This window comes from Saccopteryx leptura, chromosome 8 (genome assembly GCF_036850995.1).
Source record: "Saccopteryx leptura isolate mSacLep1 chromosome 8, mSacLep1_pri_phased_curated, whole genome shotgun sequence".
NCBI classification, from domain to species: domain Eukaryota; kingdom Metazoa; phylum Chordata; class Mammalia; order Chiroptera; family Emballonuridae; genus Saccopteryx; species Saccopteryx leptura.
In genome coordinates, this window is record NC_089510.1 from 63639114 (window position 1) to 63661032 (window position 21919).

The 21919-nt window shown below is 39.3% G+C and overlaps 1 protein-coding gene across 1 annotated transcript in view; it reads right to left on the reverse strand.

Moving 5' to 3' along the window:
- The window catches only part of TP63 (tumor protein p63), a 244289-nt gene that overhangs the window by 141969 nt on the left and 80401 nt on the right, over positions 1–21919 (reverse strand). Inside the window, exons 2-3 of the mRNA XM_066347150.1 lie at positions 3693–3821; positions 2781–2913 (exon numbers count right to left, since the gene is read on the reverse strand). Coding sequence (XP_066203247.1) covers positions 2781–2913; positions 3693–3821 — 262 coding nt within the window. The remainder of the gene's footprint in view (positions 1–2780; positions 2914–3692; positions 3822–21919) is intronic.

Consider the following 21919-nt stretch of genomic DNA (forward strand, 5'->3'; position numbering starts at 1 on the left):
TTTGCTCCTATTGCTTTCCCTTTTTTTATTTAGTCCCACCTGTGTGGCCTTCACAGGTGAACATATATGAGGAAGTTGAAATAGTCGTAAGACTGAGTTACAACCAGGATTTGTATAGGACTATAATTTGTTAGCGATGTTTCAGTTCTTTGGAAATAAAAATAAGCCAGCCACAGATGGGCAAGTTTTTAAAAATTTAATCAAGTTCATTCTTGTCCTATTTGTATATTTCAATAGAATTGTTTTCAAGTAACCTATTTTGTTCCCCCAACTGACAAAACCCCATATCCTTGTTTTCCAGATTTTTCTGAATCAGTTCAATCTTTCACTTCTTTCAAGTTGTTTATTTTTTTAATTGGTTTTAGGGAGAGAGGTAGGGATAGAGGCAGGGAGAGAGAGAAAGATAGGAACATTGATCTGTTCCTGTATGTGCCCTGAACAGGGATCGAACTGGTAACCTCTGCACTTCTGGACAATGCTCTAGCCAACCAAGCTATCTGGCCAGGGCTCTTTTTAAGCTTTTCTATTCTGGGTCTTATTTCCTAATTTCTTGTTAGCCTCTATTTAATCTGGTAAGCAATTTCAAGCTCAGAATTGCTAGTAAGTGATGATCAAACTCTGTTTCATCATTCCTGATTAGCAATGGTGTCCTGTGTCTCTTCAGAGGAGAAAAAAGTGTGGAGACTCTGAATCTGTATTATGCGACTTAATATATTATCCCATGGGGGAAGGGTGGAGGTTTTCACAGCACACCTGAAGTTTATAGAAGAAGAGGCACTCAAGAAGAAAGAGAACTCAGTTTCTTCTCTATGCAATGCTTCGGGGAAGAAAGTTCTTTCGGATAGGGCTGTTTGAAAGAGAACTTTTAACTTCTTAGATGACTTCCAGTCTCATTTTTTTTTTTTTGCTTCAAAAATTCCCGAGAGCCTACTATGTGCCAAACACTGTCACAAATCCTGGCCATGACAAAATATGGTCTCTGTACCCTACAGAGAAGAGAAATAAACAATCATGATCTTGTGTGCTAAGTAACATGACTAAAACTATACCTAAGTAGCTTCAGGGAAATGGTGGCTCATTCAGGCTGGTGGATAGAAGTGGTACAAAGAGCTTTCCCAGAGACGGTAAGATAAACTAGGTGTTAAGGGTTGGATAGAAATTGGCTAGAGAAGAGGAAAAAAATGGGATACTCTCAGGAGAAAATCTCTAATAAAACAAAGAAGCAAGAAATAGCATAGCATGTTAAAAAAAATACTCCAGTATGTAAAAATATAATGACAGGAACTGTAAATGAAATGGCTTGATTCTCAATTTTAAACTTTATAACTTCTGCTTGCTTTTATGAGTCCAAGAGTCATAACAGAAAATCTCTGGAGAGAATATAAAAAGAGAGGCTTACGTAGGTAGGTGCTACCTATCAATTTAAGAAGCATTATTATTTAGTGAATTGGGCATATTTTTAAGTCACTGTCAAATCAGAATTTATACACATTTAATAATAACACATTCCGAGACCTTGAGTGATCTCCCTCTTGAACTTACCTGTTGGTTGGTTTCTTTTCAGTAGCTCAAGGATAACTAAGAACTGTGTTCATATTAGAATGGAAAAAGCCAGCGAAGAATGATATTTTTCCCTTATCAATATAGTGACAAAGCATCAGTGTATTTGCAAAAGTTACAACTTTCTATTTTTGGTTGTTTTCTCTATTTCCCCAATTCAGCTTCTCCCAATAATAAAAAGTACAATTTGTATCAAAAAGTATATTGTAGAAATTCCTATAAAATCTTACGTTAGGCAGGAAAGGCGAGGCACACCAAAACATCCACGTAGGTCCTTTCATTTGTGCCATTGCTTAAAATAACATGACATCCCCAGACCCTTATAAGGCACTCTTTTTAATCACATTAGCAGATAACCTATGATACTCAACCCTCTTTCTAGTTCTCCCCCCTCCCTTTATTTTTCTAGAAGTCTTTTGTTTTTGTTTTTGTTTTGAATATTTATAGACAAACCAGCAGGACTTGTGTGGTTAAAGTAAAGTAAAAAAAGAAAAAAGATGAAGAAAACAAGACTCACCAACATTACGGACTGCACATATATAGGAAATTTTATCTTACTATCTTAGAGAAGTGTTTTGTTGTCATTAACCCATTATGCTGCGTAGATCTCTAGGAGGTTTGTGACATATAAAGTTTCACCATTTTATAGATGAGAAACTGAGGCATAAGGTCCTAAGTGACTCAGTGGTAAAGCCAAGAGAAAGCTTGCTAGCCTGTTATATGTATTCGTTACCTTGTTTCTTCCTATTCTATTATTAGGTAATAAAATGTATGTTCTCAGAGAATTAACTGTTTCCTCCTTCATTGAAAAAGGATAGTTCCACGAGAGAGGCAGTTTTCTACAGAAGAAAGTACTTTGGATAGAATTCAGATCTAGAATTGGGTTCTGTGTCCACCACTAACACCTTGGGCTGGTACCATTCTCTCTAAATCAAAATAGACACAAGGAGCAAGGATGTAAGAAATTATTTCAGATAAAGGATGTAAGAAATTATTTCCAAGTCTCCCTCACATCAGTGGAAATGCATGTATTATGAAGAGTTGGGGCAGACCCAGGATCCACAAGCTCCTAAATTTCCTTCTGCTGACACATTGACTCACTGTCCAATGACCTTGCCCATCAGAGCCACCTGCATTACCATATGCCATGAAAAAGACAGGTGTAACAGAAGTATGGATAGCATGGCTCACACATTAAAGGAGAGGCCCATGCCACTCACCCACATGGGGTCACTCAGGTCTGAGTCCTGCATGCGGATACAGTCCATGCTAATCTCAATCTTGTTTGTTGCTCCATTTTCTGATGGTTCATCTACAAAGTTCAAGTCAATGGGCTGAACTGAACATATGGGCCTATCATAAAGGAAAAACAAACAAAAAAAGTATTAGGCAAGGGAAGAGACTAAAACACATGAACCTTATTGGTAACAATGAGCTCTTTCTGTCTTAAAGTTGGCAAGGCTCAGTGGTTGGATACAGAAACCCTAGGTTTGAATCCTGGCTTAATCACTTACCAGGTGTGTAATCACAGGCAGTTCAAATTTAAACCCTGTTTATAAAATAAGAATTATGAACCCTGTCCTCAGCAACTCTCTGGAAAGAACAAATGTATCAGGGGTAGAATATGTTATTACTCTATCCCTTACGGTCCCCAGTTCTCTGATAGTCTTTCACCTTCTCTTTAATGTACTCATTCATCCAATCCAGATCTTTAGAAAGGAGAGATTCCTTCTCCTAGCAAGGCATGAAATGACCAACAAAATTTAGTGTTTTACTTGCTCAGGCGGGTATTTGCATTACAAGAGTAAATAGACTTTAAGCCAAAGGGGCAGACTTTGAGTATCAGGGAATTGTTGGGAAAGTTATTTTGAATTGGGCAGGAGATGTCTTCTCATCTTCCAGAACTACACCACTTTGGAATAATAATGATATTTTACTATTGGAAAATGAATAAATCTCCATTGCATGTTGAACACAGAGATCCTACTGGAGGAGTAAAAATTTCCCAACAATATGAAATAATTTTATTAATTCTAGAAATGTGCCCTACTAATGTACTTTTGTCCGTTCATGTTTACCTACTTACATTAGTTCACAATAACATTTTTTTTTCTGATTTATTTGAAACTTACTGTTCCAGAAAATCCCAGATATGCTGGAAAACCTCTGGACTGAGGAATTCACTTGTCTGTGTGCTCTGGGACATAGTGGATCGATAATAGCTTTCTTTCCAAGAGAAATGAGCTGGGGTTTCTACGAACCTTAAAAGGACAAAAATAAAACTAGGATTAGAGTTTCCACATTTATGAATATAAAATATTTAAATTAAATCACATTTGATTAAGAAGGCAAGTCAAGTGAATATTCAAAAGCAAGCAGGTATATACAGTAAATTTTACAAGTTGCTTAATTGTGTTTCTTCAGGTAGTGTCATGGATCTCATTTTGCAATAAAATCAATCATGTCTTCTATCAAATCTCTTCTTCATAACTAATAATGTTGTTTCACCTTACACTTCTACTATCCGTCATCTATGTTCTGCGTATTTCAAGAAGAAAATAAACATTCCCTCATTAAGTCTGACAGCAAGTCTGACCTATTATTAAACCTATTTTATAAAGGTCTTAACTGATTATCTGCTCATGCAGCCTCCAGCAAGTAAAAAAGTAGAATCAGAAAACAGAAGCAAGTTCAGAAACTTAATTTCACTCCCAGCATAATCACCACTCTCATAACTATCATCTTAGCATCAGGCCCAGGGACAATAAACTCAAGTTTCTGGACCTAAGCTTTTTTTCTTAATCACTAGGTACCTACTTTGATGTGTGTGTGGGTGGTTTTTAATTGGAGTGTGGAATTCTAGTTAGACTAATGGATAAGCAAACATCTGAATATGTTGCAAATGAATCCTATTTTTGCTTGCTTTATTTGGTTGCTGGATCCTCAAGTTTGCCTTTATGTTAAAAAAAATAAACCTTGATCTCTATATATGTAAAGAAAAACATCAACTTTCTCAGGTGATGCTTTTTTCAAATCTGCATGTTATCTGTACAGATCATCTTAGTATGTAGTTCATTGATGTTATCAGTAGACTAATTTTGTCCGAGGATGAAATTAGTTAAGCTGTTAATCATTACTTTTATTGTTACGAAGAGTTAAATAAATAGTGTACTAGAATAGTCAATCATTTTAAATTTGCACATGAATACTCCGGTCTACTTACATTACAGAAGATAACAGCATTGAATTTATTGTTGATGATTCCAAAGCTATATGGAGAAGCACTTTCATGTACTCAAGTCTAATATATATTGAGAGTATCTATTATTTGCCAGGAAGTATAATGGGCACTGAAAATAAGTGAGTAAGACACTCTCATCCTCCAGAAGGTCATGGTGTAGAAGGTAAGACAGGAAAACAAACCTCTAATAAATGTATTAAGAGTGTATATAGCAATATAAAAGAACAAAGATGAAATACATCATCTCATCTGAGGGGTCAAGGAAAGAGCTTTAAATATTAGGGGGAAATTAACCAGACTATCGGTGTGATTGAGACAGACTAGCTCTACTATTGATATACTGTGAGGTCATGGCCAAGTTCCTTATCCTTTTGTACCTTAGTCTTTTTCAACTATGCTTCCTCTGTGGGGTGGTAGAGAGGCTTACTTGAAATAATGTGCTGGTAGTCAACATTGGGCTTATTTGTATCAAGTATTACATAATTTGTATCCAGAAAATATTGGCTAAAATTGAACTAAAAAATAGTATATCTGAAAGGTCCATTAAAGATATAGAAGTGTCACATAGAAATAATTATGCTGAACCAGAATTATCCTTCATTTCTCTCCAGTTTAGAACACTATTCCTTTATTTGTATTCTTGGATGAAAACAATGCCTCCATCTTCTCTAGCTTTTTTCTAGATCACCTTTGTCTCAGCTTTGCTACATTAAATTGGGCAACTTCCCCTCTCAGGGTATTCCACTTTCAATGAGGGTTTATTATGAAAGGTAGAAGTGGGGGCTGGCATAGACCACTGGTTTTCATGTTGTGTTTCATTAAACTTGAAGGTTCCTGCTGCCTCTGTGTTCACTAGATATAAACAAATGGCCATACTTGTAGCACTCCAGACAGCCTTCCTTCTTAATACCATGAAGTCTGGCTTTTGCTTGTCTCAGGGTTCTGAACAAGATTTCATCTGAGAAAGGATTTTGTTAAAAATCAAAAATCAAAGCCCTGGCCAGTTGGCTCAGTGGTAGAGCATCAGCCTGGCATGTGGAAGTCCTGGGTTCAATTCCCGGCCAGAGTACACAGTAGAAGCACCCATCTGCTTCTCTCCCCTCCCCCCTTTCCTTTCTCTCTAGATCTCTCTTCCCCTCCTGCAGCCAAGGCTCCATTGGAGCAAATGGCCCAGCTGCTGAGGATGGCTCCATGGCCTCTGCCTTAGGCACTAGAATGGCTCCTGTTGCGATGGAGCAACAGCCCAAATGGGCAGAACATCGTCACCTGGTGGGCATGCCAGGTGGATCTGTCAGGCACATGCGGGAGTCTGTCTCTGCCTCCCCACTTCTCACTTCAGAAAAATACAAAAAAAAAAAAAATCCCCTGGCCGGTTGGCTCAGTGGTAGAGCATCGGCCTGGCATGCAGGAGTCCCAGGTTCGATTTCTGGCCAGGGCACACAGGAGAAGTGCACATCTGCTTCTCCACCCCTCCCCCTCTCCTTTCTCGTCTCTCTCTTCCCCTCCCGCAGCGGAGGCTCCATTGGAGCAAAGATGGCCTGGGTGCTGAGGATGGCTCTGTGGCCTCTGCCTCAGGCACTAGAATGGCTCTGGATGCAACAGAGTGATGCCCCAAATGGGAAGAGCATCGCCCCCTGGTGGGCATGCTGGGTGGATCCTGGTCGGGCGCATGTGGGAGTCTGACTGTCTCCCCGTTTCCAGCTTCGGAAAAATGCAAAAAAATGCAAAAAAATAAAAAAAAATAAATGGTTTAGGTTAGAGGATCTTCAAAGTCTCTTTGCAAACTCTGCTTCTATTCCCATTTCCTGAATAAATAAGTGAAACATTATTGGGAAAAAGGAAAAAATAAAATCAGCTGATGCCACAGGGCAGGAAGAATGAGGTAAATACTATGTACCTTCCAAGGTTTTGCCTTTGGGTGAATCTCAGTATCAATTTTCTCATAGAACAATCACTCTGTTCAAATGGTTTTGTCAAACCTGTCATACTCAATAATAGCATGCCTGAAGTCATATTTTTCCCTTTCAGCTTGTTTTTCCTAGATTAACTATCCTACAGTCTTTGTTTTAACTCAGCAAAACAACAAACTATTCTTTGTAGAAAACACAAAGTAGTATCTGCTAACAGTTTGCATTCCCTCTTCCTTTTCCTATTCTTCCCTAAAAGTCATCACTCAGGTTTGTCTTACATGTAATTTTTTTCAGGGCCTCTCAAAAATCTCCAAATCTCTAAAATTTCAGAGTTCAAAATCATCTTAGTTTCATAGTTGGATTTTAGAATTAACACATTTCAGAGATCTTCAACTCAGTTTTTATTATTTAAGAGATGAAAGTGTTGAAATCTAAAGGACTGGTTCACTCTAGTTATATTGTATTCAACATAGGTTTTTAGCACTTGTCCAATATGAACGGGTGCATGCACCAGACACTAAATTTCATTATGAATTACCCAACTTGTAGCAGTTTCCAGGCTTACCATTTTCTGGATATTAAAAGCCTTCTTATTTCCCTTTAGAACATCCAAACTTAAAGTTATAAAACTAGAAATATACTCTACTTGATGCTATATAAAATCCCCTAATCCTTTTGACAAAATAAAACAGCATTTAGTAGTGACTCAGACTAGAAGTTCATTGGCTGCTCTTAGATTTTCTTACTCAAAGTCGACCTTGCCAGACGATCAGTTGTTCTGTGAGAGAGAGAATGTACCACCAGGAATCTCCATGAAAGCAGGACTAGAGGAACCCCCTCACCAACTGTGCCCACATTTGGAAAGATGGGCTCATATATGAGTTTAAAACCTCTGAGGGTTTTACAATATTTCAAAGTTGGCTGTGCCATTAGAGACCGTCTAGTCTGGCTCCCTTATTCATAGAAAACAGAGACCCAGACCTGAAGAAATTACCCTAGAGCCATTGTTGTGCTGAGTATTGGATAGTAATGAGTAGACTTAAATTTTCTGGATTTTTGCAAGCCAGTTATCAAACACAATCATTATTATAAAATATTAAACTTAAATTATATGCAAAAAAGAAAATACTTAAAACTGTTTACTTCCTATTTTTGATTTTTTTAAAAAAACCATTTAAAAAATATATAGTAAAATTGTTCAGATTTTAAAAATTTACAACTCTCTCTGTAATTTATTTCAATTAAAAGTTTATGTGCAGCCTGACCAGGTGGTGGTGCAGTGGATAAACTGTCAGACTGTGACCCAGGGGACCCAGGCTCAAAGCCCCAAGATTGCTGGCTTGAACACAGTCTCATCCAGCTTGAAGCCTCAGGTCGCTAGCTTGAGCCCAAGGTCACTGGCTTGAGCAAGGGGTCATTTGCTCTGCTGTAACCCCCTGGTCAAGGCACATATGAAAAGGTAGTCAATGAACCACTAAGGTGTCTCAGTGAAGAAATGATGCTTTTCATCTCTCTCCCTTCCTGTCTTCCTGTCCCTATCTGTCCCTCACTCTATCTCTGTCACACACACACACACACACACACACACACACACACACACACAAAGGTTTATGTGCAAAGGATTCAGCAATATATATATATATATATACACACACACACACACACACACAGTGTGTCTGTAAAGTCATGGTGCACTTTTGACTGGTCACAGGAAAGCAACAAAAGAAGATAGAAATGTGAAATCTGCACCAAATAAAAGGAAAACCCTCCCAGTTTCTGTAGGATGATGTGGCAGCATGTGCACATGCACAGATGATGATGTAACACTGTGTATATAGCGGAGCAGCCCACGGCCATACCAGTTGAGATGTGGTTGGTACAGAGGAAAGTTCAATGTGTTCTGTGGCTCACTAAATTCGAATCCATGACCAAAGTGTAACATGAATATTGGTGCGTTTATAACGAAGTGCCATGACATTAATCACTTAAAACAGAGAATCACAGATGTTATTTACTCTGTTACACCAGACATTCTTACCTGTGTGTGGCAAGAACTTCACTATCGTTTGGATGTGTGTAGGGCAACAAATGGAGCCCACATCAAACTGCACTGAATAGGTATGAAACTGGGAGAGTTATATATTGTGCATTTTTATTTGAAAGGTTATGTGGGGAATTTAGTGAATGAGACATGTTGATTTTCTGAAAGTGTTTCAAGTTTAGTCCCGGAAATAAAATACCATCAATGTTTGTCACAACCTTTTGTGTTCCAACTATTAATTTCCCACTGGACTGTGACTTTCTTAAGGACAGGAAAGCCAGCACAGGTAATTTATTTTGTGCTGTGCTCTATTTGCTGGGTGAGTGGCAGGGAAGACTTGCCATTGATTGTGACAAGTTTTCACTTCACTGGTCCTGCTTTTCCAGTTTACATATGACAATATTTAGGCTCAGAGAGGATAAGGAAGTTGTTCAATGTCACTCAGCTAGCAAAGAATAGAGTTGTATGGCTTCAAAACTTATACTTTATTAAGTTATATATATGACTTCTAATTTTTTTCCTTTCTTTGTGTGACAGAGACAGAGAGAGATAGTGAAAAGGACAGATAGGGACAGACAGGTAGGAAGGGAGAGAGATGAGAATCATCAATTCTTTGTTTTGCATACCTTAGTTGTTCATTGATTGCTTTCTCATATGTGCCTTGACCCAGGGGCTACAGCAGAGCAAGTGACCCCTTGCTCAAGCTGGTGACCTTGGGCTCAAGCCAGAAACTTTTGGGCTCAAGCCAGTGACCATGGGGTCATGTCTATGATCCCATGCTCAGGCCAGCGACCCTGCCCTCAAGCTGGTGAGCTCTTGTTCAAGCCAAATGAGCCTGTGTTCAAGGTGGCAACCTTGGGGTTTCAAACCTGGGACCTCTGCATCCCAGTTTGATGCTCTAGCCACTGTGCAACTGCCTGGTTAGGCTCTAATCTTAATTTATCATAAAATTTGGGCAATATGAAGTTTAATAGTTAGAATGGTTTTTTTTCTATAAAATTACAAAATATTTTACTAATTCAGTTTTATCAAAATAGTTATTCTTTTCCCTCAAAATAAGCTAGGAAGTGGCATGAAAAAGCTAGTACTAATCACTGAATGATATTGTAGAATATCTGACTTTTCTGCAGATTCTTGATGCTGCCATAGTAGCTGACTCTCAAGTGTACTGTTAGACAAATAGTTGAAATCACTATTGCTCTCCAAGGGGAGGAGAGCACTAAAATACTCTCATAATGTCCCCAGTTCTAAGATAAAAGTGGTTCAAAATTCTGAATATGGCTTTTATTTCTGTCTGCTCTTCCTTCCTTCCTTCCTTCCTTCCTTCCTTCCTTCCTTCCTTCCTTCCTTCCTTCCTTCCTTCCTTCCTTCCTTCCTCCCATCCAATCTCCCAATCTTTCATATTATTGCTTAAGCCTACATTTATCAAGCTCTCTGGATTTTCCCTGCTTGGACACGGGAGCATTCTAAATCACACATATGATTCCTTTCCATAGCTTTAGTTAAGAAACAATCCTATACTTTCAGTTTACTTGCTATTATTATAACCATTATTATTATTAACTGTTTTAAGTTAATATTATTATTATTATTATTAACTGTTTAACTGTTTCTTATTATTTTTAGTTTTAAGAATGCCAGAAAGCATTTTGATGCCTTTTTAGTAAATTACCTCTTTATTGCACCCAACAGTGCCCAAGAGCCCTGAAGGAGAAAACTTATTCATATGCTTGAGAAAAAGCCCCTTCCGGAAAGTCACTCATACAATCTAAATCAGGTCCATTCACAACTATTTTTTCTTAGATGATTTTTTTTTCATTTTCAACTTCTTGATGAAAATGACCAGTTTGTTCCTTCAATTTATTCACCCTGAAGTTAAACGTATATGCCTCCTCTTTGGCAAACAAAACTTAAAATGGTAAAATGCATTTGAAAAACAAAATTTTGTAACCAAAGAATTCTTTTCTGGATAATTTTACTGAACTGATAAATCAAATTATTAAGAAAATCTCTTTAGGACCCTGGCCGGTTGGCTCAGTGGTAGAGCGTCAGCCTGGTGTGCAGAAGTCCTGGGTTCAATTCCTGGCCAGGGCACACAGGAGAAGCGCCCAGCTGCTTCTCCACCCCTTCCCCTCTCCTTCCTCTCTGTCTCTCTCTTCCCCTCCCGCAACCAAGGCTCCATTGGAGCAAAGATGGCCTGGGCGCTAGGGATGGCTCCTTGGCCTCTGCCCCAGGTGCTAGAGTGGCTCTGGTCGCAACAGAGCGATGCCCTGGAGGGGCAGAGCATCGCCCCCTGGTGGGCAGAGCGTAGCCCCTGGTGGGCGTGCCAGGTGGATCCTGGTCGGGCGCATGCGGGAGTCTGTCTGACTGTCTCTCCCCGTTTCCCCGTTTCCAGCTTCAGAAAAATACAAAAAAAAAAAAAAAAAGAAAATCTCTTTTGTATCATTTGACATCCATTTCTTCTCCATTTTGCCATTATTAAGTGACTTTCTTATCACTTGAGAAGTCTTTTCTCTTCCTACTACCACCTGAGGATCTACTTGCCCTCTACAGCTTGCTTCTCCCATAACTCTTTGCTGTGCAACTCAAACCCCAAATTCTCTCATCAAAGTTCTGCATGTCAAGCATCAACTCATCAGTTGCTAATTCTGAGGGAAAGACATTTTTTCTCTCTCAGGTACTAAATCCTTTAAATTTCATATTTGTGCCTCACCTTCTATCCTAACCAATTGCTGCCTTAGTATATAAAATACAAATTGCTAAGTGGAGGAAATATAACATATATATATATAACAGAAACCATAAGTTTTAGAGGTTTCTTTTTTCAGAATGAGATCTGACACATACTAAAGGATAATACCTAGCAATGATGTTTTATATTTAATCAAAAGATTATAGGCCCTGGCCGGTTGGCTCAGCGGTAGAGCGTCGGCCTGGTGTGCAGGAGTCCCGGGTTCGATTCCCGGCCAGGGCACACAGGAGAAGTGCCCATCTGCTTCTCCACCCCTCCCCCTCTCCTTCCTCTCTGTCTCTCTCTTCCCCTCCCATAGCCGAGGCTCCATTGGAGCAAAGATGGCCCGGGCACTGGGGATGGCTCTGTGGCCTCTGCCTCAGGCGCTAGAATGGCCCTGGTTGCAACAGAGCGACACCCCAGAGGGGCAGAGCATCGCCCCCTGGTGGGCATGCCGGGTGGATCTCGGTCAGGAGCATGCGGGAGTCTGTCTGACTGCCTCCCCGTTTCCAGCTTCAGAAAAATGAAAAAAAAAAAAGATTATAAAGATTTATTTATTAAGGAACACATCTGTAGACATCATTGTGAAAAGAACCAGGAGGAAAATATAAAAAAAGAGAGTCTCTTTCACCTCTGGTTCATCTTCTACATACTTTGTCTATGTACTATTATTTAGAACACTTAGCTGAAAATATATTGTATATTTACTTGTCTATTCACAGTTTCTGCCACCAGAAGGTAAACTAAATGGGAGCAGAATGCCTTGTTCACTGCTGCATGTTCAGGACCTGGAATAAAAGCTGGAAGTACTTATGAATAAAGAATGAGAGCATGGGAGATTTCATGGACTGCAATCCTCCTATGTGGATACAATTGTATCTGTGTCTTATTCTTCAAAGTAAATCCTAGCACTTCAATATTAGTTATTTCCTCAGTTCCACTGAAGAGATGTAAGGAAATTATGATTATGAATGATCCAGAAACTTGTGGATTATGGCCTACTGAAGATAAAAATTTATATGAATATAGGTTTGCATTCCTATAAAGAACAAAATTCCTGACATAATAACAGGGTATTTCTAAACATTTGTTGAATGAAGAAATGAATGGTCTTGCTGGCAGGGTTAGCACAAAAATACAGGTAAGATTGACAAATCTTTATGTTTTCTGATAAATCACAAAGACTTTTGTGGAGGAAAGTGGACTACTTTGCAACAATAAAAGAAAATTTAAAAAAAAAAACAGACACAAAGAGAACAAAGAGACCGATACCCCTCAGAAGCTCTTGAGTACTTTGATGTGATGATACAACCCAGTAAATAAGGTCCCAGTGCTGATCCTGAGTCACTAAGACAAATTTACTTAGCACACACTCTTCTTGGCTTAAAGGGCAGCAAAGTATGCCTTATTTTCAGAAATAGCTACATTTCAACATAAAAAGAAAAATAAAATGTTGCTTAAAGATTATATGTGTATCTAGAAAACTCAAATTGACACATTTCCTACAGTCTCCTGGTAGATGTTTCATTTTTATTAAATCATTCTGACACATTTTATTCCATTCTGATCAGAATCACTTCTTGTCTTATAGTAGTTTCTTTCTTTTTTTTTTTTTGACAGAGACAGAGAAGTCAGAGAGAGAGACAGATAGCAGGAAGGGAGAGAGATGAGAAGCACCAATTCTTCGCTGAGGCACTTTAGTTGTTCATTGATTGCTTTCTCATATGTGCCTTGACTGGGGGGCTACAGCAGAGTGAATGACCCTGTGCTCAAGCCAGTGAGTGACCCTCTGCTCAAGCCAGTGACCTTGGGCTCAAGCCAGTGACCTTTGGGTTCAAGAAAGCAACCATGGGGTCATGTCTATGATCCCACGCTCAAGCCAGCAACCTCGTGCTCAAGCTGGTGAGCCCACACTCAAGCCTCCTGAAGCTGGTGACCTCGGAGTTTTGAACCTGGTTCCTCCGCGTCCCCATCCAATGCTCTATTCACTGTGCCACCTCCTAGTCAGGCTTATGGTAGTTTCTTATTTATAGTTTCTGCTGAAGTGGTTGGTTCTTAGAGATAAGAACCTCATTTACTTCAGTGTCTGGCCTTTGTGACTTCACAGACTGACACAGTACCTGGCACCAAGTGAGTGTCCAGTAAATGCTTGTTGAAAGAAATACATGGAAAGTAGAATAAAAATAACAATGCCAATATCGATAGCAGAAACAACAAGTAACATTTCATTGTTTCTATGGACAAAGTACTCTGCAACGTCCTTGATGTGTGTTAATTTTTTTTATAAGTTCCTATGATGCCCATAGCAACATTAACCCACTTTAAAGATAAGAAAACTGAAGCCTTATGGAAATTTACTGCCCCATGATCACAAGCAAATAGCTGAATGGTGACTTTGGGGTTGTAAAGATTTGGCTTCAGAGTCTCTTGTCTGTTATTTACAAAGTTAATGACTTTGGGCAAGTTATTCCGCCTCTCCAAACCTTAATTTCCCTATTTGTAACTGAAAAAGCGAAGAGTACTTATCTCACTTGAAGAGAGAAGACCTTGGATCCTTAACAGAAGTTATTCTACTTCCCTAGCAAGGGACAGGAGGTGTCACACTTTAAAGTTCAACAGAATTACCTGGTGCACACTTGGAAAATACAGGATCCCTGTCCCTACTTCCAAGAGATTTGTTTCAGATGATCTAGATTAAGTCCCAGGAATTGGCACTTTAAAGAAACTACACGTGAAAGCACATGGCTTTGACATTCACCTAAATTTAATACCTTAGGAGTTTTTTATCAAAAATAGAGCACCTTGATAAATGTGAGTTTTTTTCCAAATATCTATCTTCAAATAGACAAGGTATTATCACAGTCTTGCTCACTAAGATGTATAACAATTATGGTTAATATTATACAACATAATATATGCTAGGCATTGTTTTTAAACAGTTTATGGATATTAACTTATTTAATCCACTCCATACCCATGATAAAGTTAGACACAGAGAGTGTAAGTAATTTTCACTGAGCGCAGACAGCAAACCCAGCAGGCGGGCTCCAGAGCTTGTGCTCCCATTACACCGTGCTGACTCTCCCAAGGATGGACGGAGGTCAGAGCCCTGGCTTACAGGTGGTCTTGGGCAGTCCCTGCCCCTGTCTGAGATTCCAGGTCACTCTCTCTGAAGTGAGGGGGTTGACTCTGATGACCTCTAAGGCTGTCTGGTCAAAAGAGTCTATCACTCATCTTATAGAGTGTTTGGCATTGCTATCTGATGGAATAAAGTCCTAGTATTTCTGGTATAAGACACACTTCCTCTTTTAGAACTGCCCCATTATTATTTTCTCTTTACCTGTGAGTTCAAAAAACTTCCCTCTGCGTCATCTTTTCTTTGCCATTTTCTTCTTGCTGAGAAACCAAATGTGCTTCAGCCTAGAGATGGAGATCATGTCTTCCCAGATTTTCTTTTAAGCCCTACTGTCTTTGTTTAATCAGACTTCCAGAGTGCTTCCACCTGAGGCTGTTAGAGCTTCATTACTGTCCCAGAAAGGCCCACCGGCTTCTAGCCCCTCCTTTTCTACTCTCCTCTTGAGCAACGGCACTCTTCTGACCTAAGTCATCCTCAATAACATCTCTCCAAGCTGTTCTGGCCTCTTCAAGTATCGGCTGTTGTCTCATTCCATGCCTGAACTCTCTCTCTTAGGCTTCTTGTAGCCTCTTATTTTTCAACCTGCATGCTTAAAATACAGATGCCTAGGGACTACCCCCAAACCAAATGACATCAGAATTTTGAAGAAATCTGGACAGGAGTATTTTTTTAAGATGTAGAAGTTTTGTGAGAGATTGCAATGTGTGACATGGTTAATAATCATTGTTGTCTAGCTCCATGTTCTCAAGTGGGAAGAATAAGCAAATCAGAATGATGAGGGCAGCTGGTTGCTACTTACACCCAGGGAGGGGAGTCTGGGCATGTGAAGCAAACAAGATGGTATCTTCCAGGTGGTTTAGAGAAGCCCCTTTATGAAATACAGTTCTATCTGAACCTCTAAAGCAAGTTGGATCACTGCATTTTCCTGTCATTCACCTTAGCTGAATAACCTAAGGCTTCTCACAGCATCCTGCACCAACTTCTTATTTCTAATTATGAAGAGCAGTGCAGAGGACAAGCGCTTGATAGCAAGATTTATTTTCTTTTCCTGTCTGAACTAACTGGCTAGGTGACTTCGGGGGAATCCCTTTTCCTATAAGGTTTTGCTTTCCCTTATGTGTAAAAAAGGCTATCACTTTACTAGCTAATCACTGAGCTTCCTTCCTATTGTATTATTCTACTACTTTAAGGCCTTATATTTGTTGTTCCTATTACAAAAACTATGCTCAGTTTTTTCTATGTTCAGCTGCTACTAGAAATGCACCTGGGCATACATCTATTTCCAACCCCTGGTAACGTCCATCCATGAAAAGCCGATACCAAAGCTGCAAAGACTTTTTCAAACTTCCTCACTATACAAAGATCTGTCACTCCCAAAACTTCAGTGTAGGCCACTGACTCTCTACAAAGATCTTCTGTCAGTGCCCACTGATAGCAACCATCAACAGCAAACATCTGCATTTCTGGCCTCCTCGCTTCCTACAGGGAACGCGCCTCCTGAATATGGCTCAGGGAGATGAACCTTGTTCATAGACAGGTCCTCTGCTCTCGCCTCTCCAGCTGTTCGGTGATGCTCAGGAAATGATTATAGTGTGGCCCAAGCCCCTCCCCCGTTTTTTGCTTGCTCTGTCATAATGTGAGATGGCCAAACATATTAGCAGGTGCAGCTTGATGACCGTGCAGCAGTGCAGTGGCTGCCAGAGTCTCTGCTTCCAGCCCTTTAACTTAGGAGCTGCAATATCTAACAGTGCTGAGGAGAGTATGACCTCCAAGGCCATTTTATTCTCTCTAGGTACTGTGTGTGAATGTATGTGTGTGTTTTAAACATAATTAAAATATACTGGCCCTGGCCAGCTGGCTCAGCGGTAGAGCGTCGGCCTGGTGTGCGGGGGACCCGGGTTCGATTCCCGGCCAGGACACACAGGAGAAGCGCCCATTTGCTTCTCCACCCCTCCCCCTCTCCTTCCTCTCTGTCTCTCTCTTCCCCTCCCGCAGCCAAGGCTCCATTGGAGCAAAGATGGCCTGGACACTGGGGATGGCTCCTTGGCCTCTGCCCCAGGCGCTAGAGTGGCTCTGGTCGCGGCAGAGCGACGCCCCAGAGGGGCAGAGCATCGCCCCCTGGTGGGCAGAGCGTCGCCCCTGGTGGGCATGCCGGGTGGATCCCGGTCGGGCGCATGCGGGAGTCTGTCTGACTGTCTCTCCCCGTTTCCAGCTTCAGAAAAATACAAATATATATATATATATATATATATATATATATATATATATGCTAATAATGATAATGAAAATAATAAATACAATATTTGACAGGAGAAAAAAATTAAAATCAGGACCGTGCATGGGTTTGGACCCACACTTTGAATCGAAGTGGCATAGATTCTCCCTTTTTACCCCAGTTCTTCAGATTTTGATATAAGGATGGAGGAAGGAGAAAAGGAAAACTACTTTTATCAACCTACAAAATAAAGCACTATAAGTCAGACGTAACAAGGAAAAATAAAAACTTGGTTGGTTGAACGTGCAGGGGGAGGGTCAATCGGGGCTCCGTTTGGTGGAGGAGAGATCAGTAGAGTGTAATGTGTGTGAAAACAGGAGACACAGGTAAAAAAGAAAAAAGTGTTACACAAGGTCACAAATTGGGTCTTCTCTAGTATCCTTATAGAGGCAAAAGAACAAATAAGACTTTTTAAGAAATGGAATTAAATGAATAATAATTCATTTAAATTCTATTTGATTGCTCTGTGTTTTAAATGCCATTCCACTTAGAGCTCAAACCCATGCTGGTCATAGATTCAAGGATATAAAAAGCATGATCACAGCCCTGGCCGGTGGCACAGTGGATAGCATGCTGTCCTGGAGTGCCAAGGTTGCCAGTTTTATCATGAGGTCACCAGCTTGGCCTTGAGGTCACTGATTTGAGCTTTAGTCAGGGAACATATGAGAAGCAATCAATGGGGGTGCCCAACTAAGTAGAACAATGAGCTGATTCTTCTCTCTCTCTCTCTCTCTCTCTCTCTCTCTCTCTCAATTTTAAAGACATTTATCTACATTTTAGAGGAAGAAATTTCAAAAACAGTTCATTATAGAAAAGGAGATGCATACTTCCATAGAAAGTGTCTCTTAGAGGTTTGGCTTAAGGAGGACAGAAGACTCTCATATAAAACAGGAGTCTACAAACTACTACTCACAAAAAACTACTATTGCCTGTTTCTGTAAATAAAGTTTTTGGAGGATCGCCATGCTCATTTGCTCAGGTACAGCCTATGGATGCCCTCACACCAGGGTGGCTGAGTTGAGTAGTTTTGACAAAGACCAGATGGCTTGCAAAACTGTATATATTTACTATTTGATCTTTTACATAAAAAGTTTGCTGACCCTGACCTAAAAACTAAAATTTTAATTATACTTCAAATGAAAAAGGAGAGACCGGGTGAGGGTGTTGATTGGGCAGGTGAAATGTTTATAAAAACGATTTGGGTGTATAAAGATGTATTTGATAAATGAGATGCAATGAGCCCATGTGAAAGTGTGAAATACAGGAGAACAGTCTGAACTTGATTGATGTGGTAAGAACAGATTAGGAAGTTTAAAACTCAGAACAAGCTTTTCTCAAGAAAGCTACAAGTGAATTTTAAAATAGATGACATATGAGACTGTGTGAAAGAAAGTTATGATTACTAGGAGCAGCATGACTTCCCTAAGAACAAGACTTCTGACTTCTACCAAACCAATTGAAAACAGTTTTCCTGGGATGGCTTCTCCTCTTGCCTCTATGTATTTTATCCTTGCCACAATTTTTTCCTGATTGTCTTCTTCCATTTTGGCAATTGAGAAATCTTCACATTTTCAACAGCTGATTAATTTTTAGGTAAATGATTCAAAGTAAATTTCAAGTTATTTTAACCTGTTTCCCACTAACAAACCAGTCTCACATTCATTGTTTCTCTAACCACATGGAAAAATTGTTAGTTGACTAGCTTTAAAATGTTATGTGTTTCCAAATAAAATTTAAAATGTTATATGTTTCTTAACATACAATTATCATCTCTAGTCATCATTTGATTTCTAAATGATATGGCAAGGGTCTTCATTCTTTGTCTGTATAATGTTATTCAAGTAGTATTATTAGGTTTATTTTTCCCTATAAATGTTTTGTTCCAAAATAAACATAAAATCACTCCTATTCCAGGAAATTCTGTCTTGTTCTTCAGGAGTGGCTCTCTGTTCACTGCAAAGTTGTCCCTGGAAATTCCCTCCTGATACTTGATAGTCAATGTTTTTTGTTTTTTTGTTTTTCAATATGCTTCCCCTGTCCTTCAGAGCTTCTCCTTACGTTGTTATATGTCTTTAACATTTTTGATTTTAGCTTCCTGGAGCCTGAGTGAAAGAGCAGGTCACACAGCAGGCTTTCTCCTTTCCAAATGATAAATGTTACAGAGGAGACTAAAGGATGAAACTATACCATAGGTATCAACCTTCTCAGTGAGGACAGGGAAACAAATAATAGTAAATAAATAAATAAATAAATAAATAGGAAGCAATCTGGAAATAACACTTCTCTGATCATTTAAAATTCAAATTCAAAATAAGAAGAACATACCATCTGCCAATTATCACATTGTTTCCACTATGTTTCCAAAGTCCAGTAATTGAGAATCTGAGAAATATTTTATGATGTAAATTCATTATAACATAATGGTCTTGGACAAATATGCTATCCTTTGGCATTTGACATCACTCAAGAAAAGAATAGACAAACTATATATTTTGTGAAAGGAAGCAGTAGTCCTAAAAGAGAAGTATCTAATACAGTTAAAAAATACAAAGGCCCATAACAGGAGTATTGAACACTTATTAGGAATGTGAATTTTGGAATCCTGGTTTTGCCATACAACAGCTATTTGACCTTGAGCAAGTTCCTGAAGCCTTCTAAACCTCAATTTCCTGGTTTGAGAACAAAAATACAAATACCTAATGTATTATGTTTCTGTAAGAGTAAAGTATCTAGTACATTACCTGATAGATGCTCAATAAAAAGTAGGTAATAGTTACAACCATTCTAAACTTGGTCTAAAGTGAAATCCTCAGACGTCTGGGAATGATGAGGCATAGAAGTTATAAGAAAGAGCATGGTTTAGTTCCTAGGAGCCTCAATGTTTAAGGAGTCTTGAGTCAATTCTCAGACAATTTTGTGGTCTCTTGATTTTTGTTTTTAAACAGAAGGAAAACAAACAAACCAAATCACTGCACAGAAGTTTATACAGTCATAAATCTTTACTATTCCACACTAAGGTCCGTTGTGGTTTACGTATTGTAGCCAAATTCCTTACATGGCTAACTGCTTTAAATTTTAGCCTCGAATTTATATACCACGGTGGCTAGACTCAAAACCACATCACGGATGGTCTCGGACTCAGTACTTTGACCTTATGAAGGGTATAAAGTCATTTACCATCAATGGTAGTATAAACAGTATAAACTCACAATAATTTTTTGAATAGGTGACATGTGCACCTATTCAGTCTTTATGCTAATCAAGGCATATTCCTTAGAAGAACAAAAGTAGCTCTTTCATAGAGAGACACAATATATCCTCCCTGATAACTACTTCTAGCTGACCAGATAATTTATCCTTGTTTAAAAACAAAAAGCTAACTACAGAAAAAAAACAAATGTCATAATTTCAAAACAAATGCCGCAAACTTTATCACTCACATAAAGTCTTACAAGGATATTTCTTTTCAAGAAGCTCTCCTGAATATCTTTCCCACAAGTGGTTACTCAGAGATCTAGAACCCTTCCACTTATTGGCCTGGCTATTCTCTAGGGCTCAAAAATTGCTTCTGGGTCCTCTCTATCCAGTCTACAAGCAAAGAAGGAAGGAAATGGGTGGAGAGAGGAAAAGAGAGAGAGAAATAACAGAATGTATGGAAATCTTAGGAAATCTGAAAGCAGCATGCAGCAATCCTGCCTGTGGTGCATTGGTTAGAACCAAGGTGCAGGGCCATGTCAAACTTAAAGGGAAGTTAAAAAATATAGTCAACTGTGCCTGGAAGAAGAATAAGATAGTTATGGTAAACACCAATGAGAGAATTTGAGAGAGGTCTTCAAGACACAAAGGAAGTTATTCAAACTGAAGTTCAAAGGAAACTTTTCAGAATTTATAGGCACTTGGCTAAAACTGTACATCTTATCCAAATTCTGCCAAAGCACGATTTGTTTTTCTGTACTTACCCTTTGAATGTTGATATCTCTGTATTTTTCTCTGGTAAATTCTGTGGCATGGGCAATAAGTCTGCATTATCCAAAGGGGTCAGACCAGAGATCTAATCTCTTTGCATATATCTCTGTAAACTTTCAGGACAAGCAGAGCAGCAGGGTTAGCAGAGCACACTGGGACAATGACTACTACCTTTACAAATGTCATAACAGGAAAGAGATACACTCAGAATTTGAAAAGAGAAGATTTAGAAATTTAGTAAAGCCTTTTTTCACATTCCAACTTATAAGGGTCCTGTGCTTTCATGCATCTCAAACACACACACACACACACACACACACACATGCACAATTCAGTTTAGATGGTGTCTCTAATAACGACATACCACTGACTATCAATGAAAAGCCTATATAAACTGAAGAGTTAAACATCCAACCTCACGACATTGTGTTTGCATTTCAGATGTGTTGGGCAAAAATGGGAACTACTCAAAACATACTGTGAAAGGAAAGAAGACCAGGCTTTACCATATTGGACAAAAATATTTTACTTGATAAGAAGTGATTTTAAATGTCTCTCTCTTGCTTTTTTTTTTTTTTGAGAGAGAGAGAGAGAAAGGGTGAGAAGGTGAGAAGCATGAACTTGTAGTTGCTTTCACTTTAGTTGTACATTGATTGACTGGGCCTGAGCCAGTATCCTCTTGTTCAAGCAAGTGACTTGGGCTTTTTATGCCAGCAACCTTTGGGCTCATGCTGGTGATCATGTGGGCAGTCCTCTTCCTCCCCTGCTCAAGCCAGCGACCCCATGCTGAGGAGTCTGTGCTCAGAGCCAGTGATCCCAGGCTTTGAACTGGTGACCTCAGCTTTCCAGGTCAGATACTTTAATCCACTGTGTCACTACTGGTCAGCTTGAATGTCTCTTAAAACACTCAGAAATAGATTTGTACTTATATTATTATTGGCTTTTTAAAAAATTTTTATTTTTCTTATTTCTGAAGTGAGAAGCGGAGAGGCTTGCCCACTAGGGGGCGATGCTCTGCCCATCTGGGTGTTGTTCCGTTGCAACTGGAGCTATTCTAAC